General features: G+C 41.0%; 1 protein-coding gene across 1 annotated transcript in view; it reads left to right on the plus strand.

The window, feature by feature from the left end:
• SYNE2 (spectrin repeat containing nuclear envelope protein 2) overlaps window positions 1-19,554 on the plus strand; it is a 307,058-nt gene that overhangs the window by 239,727 nt on the left and 47,777 nt on the right. Inside the window, exons 84-95 of the mRNA XM_057730439.1 lie at window positions 292-447; window positions 1,770-1,922; window positions 4,089-4,259; window positions 4,767-4,897; window positions 7,623-7,827; window positions 8,920-9,099; window positions 9,771-9,902; window positions 11,799-11,953; window positions 12,065-12,209; window positions 13,534-13,628; window positions 14,838-15,072; window positions 19,318-19,512. Of these exons, the coding sequence (XP_057586422.1) occupies window positions 292-447; window positions 1,770-1,922; window positions 4,089-4,259; window positions 4,767-4,897; window positions 7,623-7,827; window positions 8,920-9,099; window positions 9,771-9,902; window positions 11,799-11,953; window positions 12,065-12,209; window positions 13,534-13,628; window positions 14,838-15,072; window positions 19,318-19,512 (1,953 nt within the window). The remainder of the gene's footprint in view (window positions 1-291; window positions 448-1,769; window positions 1,923-4,088; window positions 4,260-4,766; window positions 4,898-7,622; window positions 7,828-8,919; window positions 9,100-9,770; window positions 9,903-11,798; window positions 11,954-12,064; window positions 12,210-13,533; window positions 13,629-14,837; window positions 15,073-19,317; window positions 19,513-19,554) is intronic.

Consider the following 19,554-nt stretch of genomic DNA (forward strand, 5'->3'; position numbering starts at 1 on the left):
TGTTAGCAACATGATTTTGTTTTGTACAGACATTGTGGAACTCCAGAACAGCCAGCTTTCTTATCAGGTTAGCTTTCATTTCAATTGTTAGATTTTTTTTTTAAAAAGGAGAAAACAATTCTTATTTCCTGATTTATGAATCTTCATTCCAAAAGTTATTGGAAAATCTTGTGCAAAATGTTAGCAATCTGAGAAACAGAATTATCGTATTAAAAATAACATATGACGTTTACATTTTTAAGCATGTGGTTTAAAATAAGAAAATTTTGTTTTCTTATTCATAACTGGTAGATACAACATTTAGAACAACTTTTGGAAAGTATCACTGAGAATGAAAACAAAATACAGATTCTGAACAACTGGATGGAGGCACAAGGGGAGAGACTGAACACTTTACAAAAACCTGAAAGTGTGATCTCAGTGCAGAAGACGCTCCTGGATTGTCAGGTGAGAAGGCACACAGCACCTGTCCAATGTGGCTTGGTCGGGCTGTTAGTTACCACTTCTGCCCCAGGGAGCAGAGCAAACTGCGGTAGTTTTTGAGGGTTCTCCTCCAAACCCCCAGGTATTTACTTTCTTATGTAAAATAGGTAAGTGTCCATGTATTTTACAGAATTGCAAAATGCTATATATTTTTTTAATGATAAACAGAAGGTATTTTCATAGTATAGTTCTTAAGAGATTTGAATGCTACTCCTGAGAAAAAAATGTTGGGAGTTCCCTGGCAGTCCACTGGTTACAATTCGCTGCTTTCAATGCTGTGGCCCAGGTTGAATCCCTGGTAGGGGAACTGAGGTCCTGCCAGTCGCGGGTGCGGCCAAAATAAAAAATAAATTAAAAAAAAAAAAAGTTCCAGGGGGATTTTGGTTTAGATGTTTTCCAATATTTGTATTTTTATTACTTTATCCAGTATTTACAAAAGTACTCTGAAGTCTCCATGATTTTTAGTATTTCACTCTGTTTTTTCAGAGGAAAATGGTTTTCTTTTACCTACTGTGTAATGTGTTCTAAAAGGACTGCTTTTCCTTTGGAACCACTGTCTAAATCCCATTTGGGCTGGAGCATGTTGGCTGTGACCTTTTCTTTGTTCAGTCATCATTTGCCAGGTCACTTGGTCTTGAGGTGCCCTCACCCAAATGTGGGTTACTTCTCCCTCTGCACCGCCCTGATCGTGTCACTCCTGTTGAGAGCCATTCCGCTGTCCCCAGAACTGTAGACGGCACAGGATATGTGGCTTCTGCACCGCCTACATGAAGGCGTGGTGCTTCTCACTGTTGGGGGTGGAAAGTCAGCTCAGACCCCAATTCTACTTAGAAGGTTACAGAATGATACTGGGTATAAATGTGAGCTGCAACACCACCATAAGAGATCTTTTCAATGGTCATATCCTGTTTCTAACTACCCACTAGCCATTTCCATTTTAGAGTGTTTACAGCCACCTCTTGACTGGAAGCTGAGTGATGTATCACCCCCAGCTGGCCACCCTGGTTTCACTTGAGTTCTGAGTTATTCAGGCCTGGGATGTCATCACTATTTTCCAGATGAGAAAATGCAGACTTGGGAGTCTGATGACTTCATGCTTGATCCAACCGGCAGTGCAGGGAAGACATGGGATGGAGACTGTATCTAAAATGTCTTTTGCGTAATGCTATTTAATTATATACTCTAATAGCATTTTTACTTGAAAAATGTAGACTCCTATGTCTTAGCCCTTATTAATTGTTTTGTAATTTTGAGCATATGAAAACCTTTTCCTCTTGCTCTTCCAGGATATAGAAAATCAACTTGAAATTAAATCCAAAGCATTAGATGAGTTGAGACAAAGTTACCTGACTTCGGAGAGTGGGACAATGCCATTGTTGGAAGATACAGCATCCAAAATGGATGAGTTATTTCAAAAGAGAAACAGTGTTATCAACCAGGTACTAGAATTCATTCAAACTATACTCTTTCTCTGCACATACCCTTCTTTTATCTTATTTCTTGTTTAATAATGGACACTCACTCCACACCAAAAACTGAAAAGTTGCTGAGAAAAATACGGATGTGTAAAGTAGGGAAAAACATTTCAGATCTCTCTTATTTTTTTCCTTCACTGGATAATTAGAGGCAAAGCCACCAAATACCCACGTCCTTGGCAAGCTAGAAATTCACTTGGTTATCTCTGTTTTGTCTAAGGTACTCACACACACAAAAATGTCTCCACTGCCCCCCGCCGCCCCGTCAAACCCAACAGAGCATCTGGCATTGTTTCTTGGCCAGATATATAGGAGCAGCTGTGAAGAAGCAGCTCAGATTCCCCACACCCAGGGAGATGCCTCAGGTGGGGAGGGATTCTATCCCATGCCACCTCTATTAAGCTAGAAGCATGGTCAGCATAGGGAAAACTCCAGAGGTGGGGAGAAGTAGCACGTGGTAAGGAGAAGGCATAGAAGACTGTGGAAGACATCTGGTAATTGTATGAAAGGCATGTCAAAGTCTGCATTTACCCCTTCTGGGAGGAAGAACACCAAAAGACAAAGGACAGGCATCCTCAGGCACTGCAACTTTGACATTTCCCCAAAATGGAAGGAGAAATTGTAGATACTAACCTGTTACAGGCGTGTCCATGTTTCCCAGAGAGTCCTTATTGTGGATTTTTTGTCATCTGCTAAAATCTACTTTCAACCGTTTGTTCCAAGAGAGAATGGGGAATAACCCACATGAATGAAATCCATCGGTGACCCTCAGCCTCGTTCTTCCCCCGGAACTCAGGCAGAAAAGTAGGGTTGAGCTTAACATATCCTGTGCAAGTCTTTTGTTACCACGTCTTTTGTGAGGCACTGTGCTCACTGCCAGGGGTGCAATGATAAGAAAATAAGTAGTTCTTACCCTCAGGATGCTCACTGGCTGCAGGAGGATAGCCACAATAAAAAGACAGACAGTAACAAGTGTTGGTGAGGATATGGAGGCATTAAAACCCTCCTACGCTGCTGAGAACGTTTGTGTATAGGTTTTTTTGTGAACGTATGCTTTCAGTTCTCTTGGGTGTATACTTAAGAGTAGAATTAGTGGGTCATATGGTAACTGTATACAGTATTTAAGTTTTTGAGAGACTGCCAGACTTATCTGCAGAAGCTGCACCGCTTTGTTTCCATCAGCCGTGTATGAGAGTTCCAGTTTTTCCAGTCTCACCAACACTAGTTATTATCCAACTTTGATTGTAGCCATCCTAGTGGATGTGAAGTGGTATCTCATGGTTTTTGATTGCTGTTTCTCTAATGACTGTGGGTATTGTCTTTTCATATGCTTATTTGTATGTATTCTTTCGAGAGATGTCTATTCAACCCTTTGTCCATTTTTGAGTTTGGTTGTCTTTATAGTTGAGATATAAGTGTTCTTTACACAGTGTATTAAAAAATTATATGCTTATATACTCTTTATTGTATGAGATCATTTAAATGCTTCAAACTTTCAACCTTTCATAATTATCAGAACACATTAAAGGATAAAATATGGCCACCATTGCATTTCCTCCTACTTTGCACTCTCGCATCATTTTGGCCAAGCGTGATCCTCTCCAAGTTTTGCTTGCTCTCCAGTAGTTACCAGACTTAAGTGCCAGGTAACACAGGTTAACACTTTACATGTAGATTTATAATGCTTTACAGTTTTCATAGCATTTTCACAGACACTATTTTCTTTATGTTTTCATTTATTATATCTGTTTTGTGGATGAAGAAACAGACTCAAGGATTAAATAACTTGCCCAAGGTCCGAAAGCTAATAGGGTGTCACTGAAATATGCACTCTGAGATTCTGATTCCTCACCCAGTGTTTTTCCCCTGGGCTGTTCCTCTGTAGCTTGAACTGTCTCTGTCCTGATTCTCCTGCTCTCAGGGCTCTTTTCCATTCACCTGTTCTAAAACTTAGCCTTCTTTGATATTTCTTGTCACCACCCTTCCCACCTTCAGTGAGTCACTGAAGCGTCACTCTCAAACTAAAATGCCTAAATTAGATTCAGTGATAGAAGACCTTAGGAGGGAAAAAAAATGATGAGAGAGCCTCTTGTTGGTAATTTCCTAAATATGTTTCTACTTCTTGTATAGGTCAATGAGCTCAAGACCTCCATGCTGTCTGTTTTACAAGAGTGGAAGGTTTATGAGAAACTCTATGATGAAGTGACTATGATGACCATCCGATCCTGGTACTGCATGGAGCACAGCAAGCCTGTGGTTTTATCATTAGAGGCCTTAAGATGCCAGGTGCAGAACCTTCAGGTAAATTAACCAGATCTTGGCACAGTGCATTATCGGCAGAAAATCTCCAATGGGAGAAGACACAGTGGAAGAAACACAATCTCCAGTGGAAGAAATGGACACAATTGCTGTTACATTCTCCACAGAGAAACACAAAACAGTATTTAAAATGGCAGCATTAAAAATATAACTTGAAATTTCAAAATGAATCACATGAACCAAATGAGTGAAACTTTGTAAAAGTATACTGTGAATTTTTCTTTGTCTTCCATGTCCATGTTGTTTCACAGTTTAAAGGATTTGTTTTTAGGTGGCTTTTTTTTTTAAGTGCACTATTCTAAATTCTAGCCTCAAATGAAAGAATGCCCTCTCAGTTGTCTTCTTCACATTTCTAATAATTTATCCCTGTCCTGTTAAGGTTTGAGTGTTAATATTATTGTGATACAGCGGCAAGTGTTGACCAGCTGCTGCCTTCTCTGGATGCGGCCAGGAGGTTCTGAAACTGACATTCCCGCTCTCTCCTCCTAGACTCTTCAGGACGAAGCTGAGAGCAGTGAAGGGAGTTGGAAGAAACTCCAGGAGGTTATTGGAAAACTCAAAGATTACTGCCCCTCAGTTGCTGAAATAATTCAAGAAAAATGCCAAAATACTCACACAAGGTATGCTTTAATATGCAATTTGCATAATAGATCAGATATTTTTATCTTAATGACATGTGGCAAATGAAGGAACGTAGGCTTTGTAAGGCCTTCTTAATCATCTAAGATAACTGGTTTCACACTATTCTGGTCTCTCATGCTTTGAAGTTCATGTAAGATTTGATGTTGTGAAGGCTGTCACTTGCCTTGTACAACTGTTTGGTATAATCCACCTAGAAGTGTTGTAAGTACAGCCCACTGTAGCCATTTTCAGTGGGTGTAGCCTAATGCCCGATGCGATCCTCAAGGGCACGGAAATCTCAGGCAGCAACCGTGTAAGGGGTGGCCAGATGGGCAGCCTGTCTCACTGGACACATTATAAGGTGGAAGAAAGGGGATGTTCGAATACCTCTCCGGAGGTATTTGTGAGGTTGGGAGGAATTCTTTGATGAACTGCTCATGGCAGAAAACTCCTTCTAAGGAGTATGGCCCTAGTTAATTGTGAGGGTTTTATTTTGCTGGACGGGATGTGAACGTTGGCTCAAAGCTGATTTGTTCCAGACAGTGGTGAAGAGATTAAGCTTCCCTCAGTGGCCGTCTCCACCCTTCCTCCATGCAGATTCAGCCTCTCCTATAAACCAACTTTGAACAAGTATTGAACAAGGGACACCACATGTATGTACCCTGCAGTGGTGTCCTCAGCTCTTGATCCAGTCCTTAGCGGAAGAGGGGGAGGATGGAGCATAAAGAGGGGCATAGACACGTATCTGATTCCACAGACAGTATCGGGGGCCTCCCTCAAGACATATGGTGGTTCAGGTTGCTGTTAAAGGGATTCCGTTGTCACCAGTGCATACACACTTACAATTGTTGGCACAAGAATGTATCGGATGGCATATTGAAAAAGACTGAAGAAAATAGCACCAAAATGCCAGCAGTAGTTACCTCTAGATTAATGAGATGTCAGGTGATTTTTTACTTTCTTTTCATAGACAGGTAGGTCGGTAGGTAGATGGGTAGATAGTCTCAATATAGATATGAGTGGATTTAAACATACATGTTTTATGGGGTTGTGAGCATATATTGTATTTATAATTAGGAAAGATTTTGTTTAAAAACAGATAGTTCTGAGAAGATTTGTGAAATACATAAAAGTAAAGCAATTATGCCATTTTTCACCTTTTTCGCCCATTTAATGGGCTTGAGGATATTGTGAAACCAGCATTCTCATGTGCTTCAGGGGAGAATGTAAATAATATGATGCTTTCAGAAAGCGGTTTGAACATATACCCATAACTTTAGAAATATTTGCATATTTTTATTCTTTGGCCCAATAATTCTCTAAGAAATCTAATTTAAGACCAGTATCTTGAAATACAGAAAAAAGCCTTTGAACAAAGTTGTATCTGAGCATTACTTTGGAAGCAAAGATTGAAAATTACTCCAATATCCATACGAAACTGGAATTTGGTAATTAAACCAAAAAAAAGATCATTTATAGGCCGTTATGTACAGCCATTTAAAATTAAGCTTACTTATTTTTTGTTAATAACATGGGAAAATTTCTTTAAGTTAAATGGGAGAGACAAGATATTACAGTCCATAGTATGGAATAAAAACAAAATTTTTAAATTTCTACCTTTTTCTTACTTTTCAATTTTAATAGAATGAAAAATGTATTACAGAAAATAAGGTTTTTAAATTTTTCTTATTATTACAATTTTTGGTTTTTGTAGCAGTTTAACAGTGCATATAAATGAGAATCCAAAAAAAAAAAAATCATACAACCAATGAATGTGCCAGCTCAACAAAATTAGCTAATTTTCATGGATGAAAAATAACTTTAAATATTTGCCATTGTTCATAATTTGATGGTGTCTACTCTGAAAGCTAGCTCTCTAACTAGGTTTCATCACTAGCTCTAGTTAAGTTCACCTGAACTTAAAGTTGACTTGTAGCCTGGGCTGCACAGAGAGCAGCTGTGTAAATCTGGGGCCCGAGTCCTCTGCTGCCGCCTACCCTCGCAGGGTGTGTGCCAGCATCCTTTGAAGGGTACACCTGGGAATAATTTTTTCTTCTCATGTGACTAAAATCAGTTTGTACCGAGTGAGTAACTTTCTGGTGCAAACTGGCCTAACTAGAGAGAGAATACACAGGAATTAACATTTCTTTCTAAAGAACAAATAAAATATTGTCACGTACCAGATAATAACTGCCATTTTTTTCTCAGTCCACAAAGAAATTAGTCCTGCAACATAGCCTATTTCTATAAAACATTAAAACATTAGCAGATTTAGAACATAATAGAAATTGTTTGCTGAGAAGTAGGAAAATATATTGTTTTTATTTCTACTATATAAGGAACATGTTGCTTTTGTAATTAGAAAATAAATTTGACATAAACAACGTAAGGCCTAGTGGAACACCCCCTTTATAAAATAGGATTCCCTCCCATGTGGAGAAAGTTCCATCAGGCAAACAGTTCAGTACTTTCTTCACCTTTGCCTAAGAGACATTCATAATACAATAGATATTTCCTGCCAGTCACAAATTGTGTGGATTTTGTTGTGAATTATAAAGTCAGTGAATATCCTAATTTGGAATTGATGATGGCATTAAGTTTAAAAAGGCATTAACAAGTGTCTTCTTAATCCATCTGCTATTAACTTACGGGTAGAGTGTGTATCATGCTTTTACTGCAAAGAAAAGGATGGATGGGATCCTGCTGTTCGTGTCACCCTGACAGGTGGACCCAGGTAAACCAAGACATTGCAGACCAGTTGCAGAGGGCCCAGAGCCTGCTACAGCTCTGGAAGGCATATAACAGTGCTCACACTGAAGCTGCAGCAAGGCTAGAGCAGCAGGAAGCAAAGTACCAACAGCTCGCAAACATCAACACGTCTGGAAACAACCTGGCAGAGATCCTGCCCCCAGCCCTGAGGGACGCAAAGGTAGGCATTAAGCCCACCGGGAAAACCAAGGCCAATACAGCCTGACAGACAGGGCCATGACCCGGGGACTAGACAGACCACAGGAAGGGAGAAGTGGGTCAGGACAGATGTGAGCAGACTGTGTAGGATACAGGCAAGGCAGGGGTGTGTGAGGTTGGGAGAGCCAGGTGCTGGCTCAGAGGTGAGGGCCAGACAGCAGGTAGCTGGGTCAGGGGCACCTGACACCACCTCTTTCCAAGTCTCCCCTTTCACTCCAGGAGGTAGATCTCTAAGTTGAAAGCCTCATACAAAGTCTCCAATAAAAGCAGAAATATATCAACTGAATGTGATCATACAAGAATAGTAGATGTTGAATCTGTTGATTTAGAAATTATCATAGATTCGTCACCATGTTAATAAGGCTTTTCTTTGGATATAATGATTTTTAGACTATATTTAAGAGTTGTATACTTTCCTCTGTGGTTTTATTCTACTACATTAATGAATGCCTGAAAAGCAAATACTTTCCAGTTTTATTAAACTAGGTGACCAGATACATTTTGTATCTTTTGATACTATAGGTCAAATAAAGAAGTATTAACCAATTTAATTAGAGACAAGAATCCAACAGATATGAACCATATTTCTGATCAACTTCTGCCTAAACCATTGGCATTTAAAAACAAAAACCAGAAATTTCACACAGAAGCAATATTTCTGGAATAGCCCTAAAATCGGCATGGATACATTTATGTCACAAAGTCTCAAGCAGAGGACAGGGTTGGATTGATTCTTAAAATGTATTAAAGCAGATCCCTAAAGTGTTCAATGATTAGAGATATAAAACAGGACTCTACCCAACTCATCTCCAGTTTCTATAAACTAGAAGCCCCAGCTCTGTTTATCCATGGTCACTTTTAGCTTTGAACTGACCAGTTTCAGAACAGCACCAGTGATATGCATCATATAAAGAAGGCTTAGCTTTTTTAGCTCTTTAAAATAAACAGTAACAAAAAGCCACACCCACAGTTTCAGGGCAGAAATTCTCATGAGTTGGGGATTTTTGTTGGGCAAGGAGGAGGAAATGTTTTGCGATCACTTTTGCTTCTCCAGGAGCTGCATCATGATGTGCAGAAGACAAAAGAAGCCTTTCTCCAAAATTCCACTCTCCTGGATCGACTCCCACAGCCTGCAGAGCCCAACAGCCATGTGCTCCTCTCTGGTCAAATGCACTCCCTCCAGAGGGCTTCCTACTTGGAAAAGATGCTGCTTATGAAAACTAATGAATTTGAGGTTCATCTTATTTTTCCATTCAAGTTGTAGTCTTGGACATTTGCACGTTCCCCTGAATTCCTTATATCTTGTGAAGCGTTAATTATTAGTGCTTTGTGGGCTGCACCTCAGGGAAACTACAGAATAAAGATGCCCTAAACATATCTGCCATTTGACATGATTTTCAGTCATGTGATTCTTCAATCACATGGGCAACGGGCAGATCTTAAATATTTCTTCTTTATGGAACATGTTAAAGTGATATCTTTTATACACTGTTCAGATCTTACAGTTATTTGAATCTTCAAGTGGGATAACTGAATCATAGAGTAGCTGCTTAAAGCATGGCCATTTGTTATATATTTTACTCACTTTTTGAATAAGCCTTTAGTGCATGAACTGTTAGAAAGCTGAATGGAAGCCCAAGGAGCCCCAATATCACATAGCAGGGAAAAAATATTTAACTAGCATGACTCCTCTACCTGCCCCCCTCAAGCAGGTGATCTGTTCATCCCTGTGAAGGTTTAATGCTTTGCCAAAGGCACAGAGTGAATATCAGGAGTGTTCCAGATATTCCAGATGATGAACTGCTTAGGGCTGAGAACAGCTTGGATTTTTATTGCAAGGCTGTGTGTGATTCTGTCATAGATGCACATGGGAGTTGTTTCTAACGAAGACTTCTCTTGTTCTAGTTTGTTCTATCACAGTTCAAGGATTTTGGGGACCAGTTGGAATCTTTAAAAGGTCTCATTACGCATGAAGAAGAGAATTTGGATAAACTCTATCAGCAAGAAAAAGAAGGAGGAAATCCTGCCTTACTCCTGGTATTGCCAGTGTTCATCATCCCTAAGGGCTCAGGCTCACCACAGGATAAAAATAAGTGAATTACCATCACATCGCAGAATCTCTGTGCATCCTAACTCGAGCATAGTCATTGATATGCTGTTCATTCTTGTCCTGTTTTCCCTACCATCTAGAAAAGTATGACAACAGAGAGATCCATTTTATTTTATTTTTTTACACTTTAAATATATACAATTTATTTGTTGATTATTTCTTTTGTAATTTTTAAATTTTTATACCATTTTAAAGGTTGCTTTCCATTTACAGTTGTTACAAAATATTGGCTATATTCCCCATGTTGTATAATACATCCTTGAGCCTATCTTACACCCAATAGTTTATGGCTCCCACTCCCCCACTCCTGTACCGCCTCCCCCACCCCCATAGGTAGCAACTAGTTTGTTCTCTTTATCTGTGAGCCTACTTCTTTTTCATTATATTCACTAGTTTGTTATATTTTTTAGATTCCACATATAAGTGATATCATACAATATTTATCTTTCTCTGTCTGACTTATTTCCCTTAGCATAATGCCCTCCACATCTATCCATGTTGCCTCAAATGGCAAAATTTCATTCTTTATGGCTGAGTTATATTCATTCCATTGTATATATGTACCACATCTTCATCCATCTGTTGATGGACACTTAGTTGCTTCCATATCTTGGCTCTTGTAAATAGTGCTGCTATGAACGTAGGCTTGCACGTATCTTTTCGAATTAGTGTTTTTGGTTGTTTGGGGATATATACGCAAGAGGGGAATTGCTAGGTCATGAGATCTATTTTAGTAATATGCCTCAGTAATTTTAGTAAACTTTTAAATCTTGAAGTCTTTACTAGTTAGCTGCAGTGAACTAGAATAATCTAGCAATTGGCTATTGTGATTAATTGAATTTTTCTGGTTAGTTGAAGATAAAAAATTAAATTCCTATTAAATTAATGGTATATTTTTTCTTCCTTTATTACCTTTTAGTGTAGTTAACATAGATGAATGGAAGAACTAAAGAATTCTGGATCTTGCAAACTCCTAAGGACCAATATTCATAACCTAGATTAAGAGTCAGCAAACTGTGGCACATGGTCTAAATGCAGCCCTGCACCTGGTTTTGTAAATAAAGTGTTACTGGCACAGCCATGCCCTTCCACCATTTACATACCGTCTGTGGGAGTTTTCGTGCTACAAGGGCAGAGTTGAATTTGCAACAGAGATCATATGGCTCATAAAAGGCTGAAATGTTGATGATCTAGCCCTTGACAGAAAAAGTTTGCTGACCCTGACCTGGGCTATTAGAGCAGAGTTCTGTAGTGAGAACATGGATATTGTGAAGGATGTTTGCTTAATATATTGTTGTCCTAGAGGCTGTCCCTGGAATATTGTTTTAAAAATAAAATTTGGTGAGTTGGCTCCACTGTGATTTCACCATAATATTGATGTGTAGGTGCCATGCTTTGCCAGGGTTATTTTAAGGACTGAATTTTCATTTACTTTGTAAATAAACTGCATACTCTGTTGAAGGTCAAGTCGTTGGCAGACTAAATGGGACTTGAAGGTCCAGAATGGGTCCTTTAAAAAAGAAAGCTCATTTCCATCTCCTTCAAAGACAGACATCTGAGGTCCCTTTCTGTTTCCTGGGCTGTTTCAGTTCTGGCCATGTGTGTAGCTTGTTCTAGAAAAGCCACAGGATTGAGAGATCTGGGTTCAGGTCCGATGCTGACACTAACTAGCTGTTTGACTCTGGGCAAATCATTTACCTATTTAAGCCCCAGTTTTCCCTCTTCCATGAGATAAGGAAGGTCTGTAGAATTTCTGAGGCCTTTTTATCATCTAGATATCCTTTCGGCATTCAGAAATCTGGAATTTAATTTCTTTTTCCTAGAGTCATGTGCTGGCACTGACAGCCCGGTCACCTGAGATTGAGCACTTGAATGAAGTAAGCCTCAAGCTCCCACTTAGTGATGTGGCTGTAAAGACGTTACAGAATGTGAACCGGCAATGGATTCGGGCCACGGCGACAGCATTGGAGCACTGCAGGTCAGAACAGCCCAACTCTCCCACTCTCTTTCATATAAGCAAAATTAACCATGGAGCCCAGTAATATTATTGTGCTATGGCTCTGTTTTGTTTGTTTTTAAACCTTTGTAGTGAGCTTCAGGGGATTGAATTGAATGAAAAGTTTCTTTATTGCTGTGAAAAATGGGTCCAGTTTTTGGAGAAGATAGAAGAGATGCTCAAGGTGAACATTGCTGACAGCCTTCCTGCTCTCCTGGCACAGCAGAAAACCTATGAGGTGAGTAAAGCCGAGCTCTCCACCACCTTGTCCCCCTCACCCTGGGGCAGGAGTCAGGGGAAGAGAGGTTTAAGTAAAATACAGAGAGTATCTGTCAATCATCGACTCCTAAACACAGAATGTATGTCTTTAAGCAAATTCAGTTGCTGGTTGATCATTTGTGAAATTCTCACACATTTCATAAATTTCAAAATTTTGTTTTGCTGCTCTATTTTATTAATGACATGAGTCCTAGATTTTCTTTCTTTTTTTAAAGATTTATTTATTTTATTTATTTATTGGCTACATTGGGTCCTCATTGCTCTGCAAGGGCTTTTCTTTAGTTGTGGCGAGTGGGGGCTGCACTTCCTTGCAGTGCATGGGCTTCTCATTGTGGTGGCTTCTCTTGTTGCAGAGCACGGGCTCCAGACGCTTGGGCTTCAGTAGTTGCAGCATGTGGGCTCAGTAGTTGTGGTTCACAGGCTCTAGAGGGCAAGGCTCGGTAGTTGTGCACACAGGCTTAGTTGCTCCACGGCGTGTGGGATCTTCCTGGACCAGGGCTCGAACTCGTGTCCCCTCCATTGGCAGGTGGATTCTTAACCACTGCGCAACCAGGGAAGCCCCCTGAGTCCTAGATTTTCTGCAGTTGGTAGAAGCTTCTAGCACAATGTTGCTTCTGCAGAATGTGAACATGATACCACTTTACCAAGAGCATGTTAAAATACTTCAACTCATCTTTGCATTTTCACTGAATAGTTCTGTAAGGTACTGAAGCACCTGGTATCGTTATAATCGTAGCATTAATGATTTCACAGAGGAGTTTCCCCATGCTTATGCTGATGTATATTTGAAAATATACCTGGTGATTATAGGCAGATCCTGTATTTCAAAAATGTCCATGATTAGTTCATTGTAACTTTTTAACGTAACTGATTGAAGTCTGCATTGTTACATTAAGATCATCCACTTAACATGAAATCTTTCCAGGCAAAAAGCTGGGTGACTTTGGTAAGTTACTGAACACCTTAGTTTAGTTTCCTCCTCTTCAAATGGGTCTAACAGTATTTACTTAAGTCGTAAGGTCGAGGAATAAGTGAGACAATCCATGTTTTACTGAATGCCTAGGAAATAGAAAATGCCCAATAAATGGTCCTCAGATATTATTAGACCATTTGCTTCTAAGATTATATTCACAGGGGCTGTTGTGATGGTTAAGTATTTTTTGCAGTTAGGCTCAAATCATTTGAAAATTAATTATCTCACATATCCTGTGTGGGCTTAGATTTTGTTAGGAAATTCATAAAAACTATTCTCACTGATATTTTATATTTTAATTCATATATAGATGTTAGAAGCTGAAGTTTCTATAAACCAGACAATTGCTGATTCTTATGTCACCCAGTGCTTACAACTCCTGGACACAGCAGAGATAGAGAAGAGGTAAGCTCTCTGGGGTTTGTAACGGTTGTGGGTGTGTGGAAGGCAATGCAGCCAGGTGGGCTGAATCTTAACATCACTGTGTGATTGATAGAACACCATGGGGCCAGTCTTTTGACTGTAGGATGGAGTCTTGCTTCATGGCCATAAAAAACACCAGTGGCCCTTTTCCCTATGGTAGGTGGATGAGCTTAGCAGACTAGATGCTTTGCAAACACCCATCTGCCAAATCCCATTAACTAAGTCTTTACCCCAAAGAATTTTTCTATAGTATGTTTTCTTTTCTACCTTCAGCCTCATGATGTTTTGCTATTTAAAAAATACATGTTAAAGTGCTGCTGTTCCCAGAAGGTAGCTATGTCATGGCTGTGAAAGAAGAGACTTCTTCCTATGCTGTGTACATGGGGTTGGGGTCTCCAGGCAGTTCCAGTCAGGCTAAGCAGAGCCCCTTAGGCTGCCTGGTGACAGTAATTGCACCTGCTCGCACAGTCGGTGAAATTGCCAACAGAAGCCAGAGGGGGCCTGGCTTCTTAAACGGCTTCTCCAGATGTCTCCATAGGCATTCTTTTCCTCCCCATCATCACCCATATACCTCTGAATCTTCTTTCCGCATCACTAAGAAATGTAAAGCCCATTCCTTCGTAGCTCTGAAGTGATAAATTCAAGCCAGTTTCAGGATGATTAACTAATTTTGATCTGATCAGTACAGAGAAGCATGACTTTTCCCGTAATAAATAAAAGGCCTTATTTTTTCATGGGAAGGATGTTATTTATCTGGGAAAGAAATAGTTGAATAGTTGCGGAAAGCATGTTCTTTATTGCTGAAATTATGTAGCATATGACCCTCAAGTAATGGATACCATTACAAGGGACCCACCTGTTCATCTGCTTCCTGTTGACCCCATATTTCGTTTTCCATACAGCACTTGGCATAATCTGTGTTAAAACAGCTTCAGTTTGTTTAAGGTACGGTTGTCATGCTTGCCAGCAAAATCCCAGGTCATGTGCAAGTATCTTCTGCTAAATACCTTTCACCAACCCACACACTGCCCTTGCCCCTGCCCCAACCCCAAGCTGAGTGGTGCTCGGGTTTAAAGTTTTTTCCATGTAAGTTGTGCACATAAATAGCAAATCTGAGTTCCTAGTACACACTGATAGTTATTTTTTCTACATGTTGATGTCAGAATTCTCTAACCATCTGTTTTTCCCAAGACCGGAATTTGTCTGGAAGTTCACGAGGCTGAAGGAGCAGTGGCAGGGCGCCACCCAGGGCGTTCGGCAGAGGAAGAGTGACATCGATGAGCTGGTGAGGCAGTGGCAGTACTTTGCCACCTCCGAGGGGGACTTGCTCCGCTTCCTCGCCGACACCGGCCACCTGTTGTCTGCAGTGAAGAGTCAGGACTGCTACAGCCTGCACCAAACGAGGAGTCTGATCCATGAGCTGAAGGTAGCACGTGCACAGCAGCTGTGTGGGGACTACAGGGTGCTCTTTATTTGGAAGATGTCCGTTCACCTCAGGTCTTGGGTCTTCTGTGATGTTCAAGGGTGCTTTCTGCAGTGGGGAGGCCAGCTGGTCATGAGGAGCCTACTCAGCCTTGTCCTTAGCCTTGTGGGGTCATAAACCTAATCTTATCCATTCAACCAGAAATGGTGAGGCTCTCTCGGGCTGTAGGAGTAGAAGTGGACTGGAGCTGGATAGGTAGAGTGGGGAAGTTTGGGGTGACAGATGTTTAAGGCACTAACATATAAATGACTACCACAGAAATTATTTACAATGGGACTCCTGTTTACTCTTACAGTGGGACTCGTTTATTCTTTTATTTTTTTTAATAAATTTATTTATTTATTGGCTGCATTGGGTCTTCATTGCTGCAAGGGCTTTCTCTAGTTACAGCAAGTGGGGGCTACTCTTCGTTGCAGTGCGCAGGCTCCTCATTGCGGTGGCTTCTCTTGCGGAGCATGGGCTCTAGGCACACGGGCTTCAGTAGTTGCGGCACACAGGCTCAATAGTTACGGCTCACAGGTTCCAGAGCGCAGGCTCAGTAGTTGTGAGACAGGTTTAGTTGCTCCAAGGCATGTGGGATCTTCCCGGCCCAGGGATCGAACCCGTGTCCCCTGCATTGGCAGGTGGATTCTTAAACCACTGCGCCACCAAGGAGGTCCCAGGGACTCCTGTTTACTCTTGAAGGGCAAATTCATTTAGGCAACACCATTTCCAGTCAGAAAGTTGCTTAATGAGGATATGACTAGGAAAATTAGTTGTCAATTCCAAGAGCATGTTCCACTGGGCTACTGAACCATGCTTCACTATAGAGGGACAGCTAAACAAACCAGCACCCTTCTGAAGTCCTGTTCTTGCCTCATTCATTTGTTTAGGCATCAAATATTGAATACCTGCCCTGTGCTGGTCACTGTTCTAAGTGCTGGGTATACGGTGTGGATCAAGAGAAGACCTCTGCTCTTGTGACAATCAGACAAATCAATAAACAAACAAGAAAATACTAATTTGTCTAGTTGGTGGGGGAAATCAGACAAATTAAAAAATTAAGAAAATATCAGATTGCAGCATGACATATGTAAGTCATTAAACAGGGCTGGTGATGGGAATTCCCTGGTGGTCCAGTGGTTAGGACTCTGTGCTTCCGCTGCCGGGGGCACGGGTTCCATCCCTGGTTGGGGAACTAAGATCCCACAAGCTGCTTGGCATGGCCGGGAAAAAAAAAAGAAAGAAAACAGGGCTCGTGATGGAGAAGCTGGGTGTCTGCTTTAGATTGGGTCATCTCTGGGGAGGTGACATTTAAACTGGAACCTGAATGACTAGAAGGAGCCAGCTGTGCAAAGATCTGGGGGCGTGGGGTTGGGGGGGGTGGCTTCAGACACAAGATGGGAACAAGCTTAGCAAAGCAGAGGGACAGAAAGAAGACCTGTATGACGAGTATAGCCAGTGAGGCAGCAGTGACAGAAAGTGGACTTGAGAGGTCAGGGAGGAGCATTCTGGAGGGAGGTGAGGTAGCGGGGTGACAGTTTGGATGGAAGAGGAAGCCGTTGAAGTTAGAAGAGGAGGCAGCATGATACGATTTGTACTTTTTAAAGGTCCTCTGGTTGCTCTTAGGAAGATGGCTTGGGGGGGGGTGGGGGTCGAAGAAGCAGGAATCTCAGGGTATCGTGTCTCTGCTGCTGTGTCACAGCTGACGTCTCTTGTTCTGCCTCACAGTTCTGGAGGTCGTCAGGGCTGTTAGGCGGCCCTGCAGGGGCCTCTCAGGCTGTTTCAGTCAGATGGTGGCCGAGGCTGGACTCACCTGAAGGCGCCCTCACTTTCACGTCTAGTACTGGAGCCAGAAAGGATGAGACGGCCAGGAGCTGGAGCAGCTGGGGGCTCCTCGGGCTTCGTTCCCTTTGCTCTCTATGTGGAGGCTTCCGGTGTCCGGACTCCTTACGCGGCGGCTCATGGCTTCAAAGGTGTCCCAAGAAAGACAGCTCCAGGGAGAAGTTGTATTGCCTTTTTAAACCTAGCCTCAGACGTCAGCCACGTCCACCATCCTCTGTTAATCGAGGGCATCTCACACGGACACATGGGTTCAAGAGGAGGGGACAGAGGCACCACCACTTGATGGGGAGGGGCAAGGTTCTAGAAGAGCATGTGGGGCTGGTGATACTGTTGTGGCCATTGTGTGAAAAATACAGTCTGGCATAACTCATTAGGCTGTGCCAGTGGCCTTGGGTGGTTGGTAGGATGATTAAGACACGGGTGATCACAGTGCAGCTGGAAAGGCTATGTTTGTAGGTGGCATTTATAAGACTTGCTTATGGTTTGGATGTGGCAGTTAAATAAAAATCTAAATCCAGATGACTCTAGGTTTGGGGTTAAGCATCTGGGTGAATAGTGTGCTGTTGACCACGTCAGGGGAGACTGGACGAGGAGCAATTTGAAATGGCTAATGGGTGTTTATCACAGTGGCTATGTAGAGCAGTACTGCATTTTAGAAGGACAAGGTGGAGGGGCAGTGTGTTCCTTGGGTTGCAGGTTTCTTTTTTTTTTTCTTAATTGGAGTATAATTGCTTTACAGTGTTGTGTTTCTGCCGTTCAACAAAGTGAGTCAGTTATACGTATACGTATATCCCCTCCCTCATCAACCTCCCCCCATCCCCCCTGTCTAGGTCGTCACAGAGCACTGAGCTGAGCTCCCTGTGCTACACTGCAGATTTCCACTAGCTCTCTGTGTTACACACGGTGGTGCATTTATGTCAAACCTAACCTCCCAGTTCATCCCACCTTCCCCTGCGCTCCCCGTGTCCACATGTCTGTTCTCTATATCTGCATCTCTATTTCTGCCCTGCAGATAGGTTTGTCTGTACCATTTTTCTAGATTCCACATACCTGCGTTAATATGTAATATTTGTTTTTCTGTTTCTGACTTACTTCATTTTGTATGACAGATTCTGGGTCCATCCACATCTCTACAAATGACCCAATTTTGTTCCTTTTTTATGACTGAGTAATATTCCATTATGTATATGTACCACATCTTCTTTATCCATTCATCTGTTGCTTCCATGTCCTGGCGCTTGTAAATAGTGCTGCAGTGAACATTGGGGTGCATGTGTCTTTCTGAATTATGGTTTTCTCAGGGTATATGCCCAGTAGGGGGATTGCTGGGTCTTATGGCAGTTCTATTTTTAGTTTTTTAAGGAACCTCCACACTGTTCTCCACAGTGGCTGTATCAATTTACATTCCCACCAACAGTGTAAGAGGGCTCCCTTTTCTCCACACCCTCTCCAGCATTTATTGTTTGTAGATTTTTTGGTGATGGTCATTCTGACCTGTGTTTCTTCTTTGCACTTGGGTTATCCTGAGTATTCTTAGAAATATCTTTGTAAATCAATGCTCTGTTGATTTTTTCTTTTTAAATATCCGCTTCCATTTTGGAAAATGCCTGTATTATGTCTCCCTTGAGAAATTTGAAGATAAGGAAATCATATTTACAACAGAAATAAAAGCTATTTAATTTTTTCTCCTGAAACCAAATGCTTTTGGAAATATGAATCAATTATAAAGTTTTTACTTCATTTTTGTATTGTAAATACTAGTTCTGATCCCTTTTAAAGAAAAGCCTATGTGATATCCAAATGGAATTTTTTAAACCTGTCCCTTTAGTGTAAGCACTGATGTGTACATTTATGTGCTTAAGTGTCTATTTTTGTATTTTACCTTTTTTTATTTGCTCTCTCCTTTTTGTTTAGCATGATGTGCACATTCTAACCTTGTGGGTTAGGAGTAACCTGACTTTTTATACCATAATGGTAATGAGTATGTGCTCTTAATATGAGATCTAATACTCCAGTCATTTTCTTAATACGGTTGAATTCATTTATCTTGTAAGCTCTTATTCTGTGATGTGTATTTTTAGTTTCTTTATACTTCTAATCATTAAACTAAAATCTTACCTGTTACCAACCCTTGGAAATTATTTTAAGAACACATCATTTGATAGTATGTTGTCTACTCAGAATATTAACCTTTGATTGAATGAGTGTGTGTGTGTGTGTTCTAACCAGATTTGTCTAATTTGTATCTAGTTTAACATTTAAGGGAAGCTCTGAAGGAAATACACACAAATGAATGCAAGGAGTCACATTTTGATCACATCAAAGGCTTAAGCAAATTGCTTTTTTTTTTTTTTTTTTTTTAAGAATAAAGAAATTCATTTCCAGAGGTGGCAGACTACTTATGCACTAACCTTGGAAGCTGGGGAAAAGTTACTGAACACAACTAACCCGGAAACTAAAGAGTCAGTTGACAAGAGAATCAGTCAACTTCAGAACAACTGGAAGGACACAAAACTCCAAATAGGAGAGATGACTAAACAGTTCCAGAGCATTGCAGAGGTAAACTTAGCATTTACTTATCCATTCATGATATTCAAATGC

The sequence above is a fragment of the Hippopotamus amphibius genome, chromosome 4, assembly GCF_030028045.1.
Source record: "Hippopotamus amphibius kiboko isolate mHipAmp2 chromosome 4, mHipAmp2.hap2, whole genome shotgun sequence".
In the NCBI taxonomy this organism is placed as follows: Eukaryota; Metazoa; Chordata; class Mammalia; order Artiodactyla; family Hippopotamidae; genus Hippopotamus; species Hippopotamus amphibius.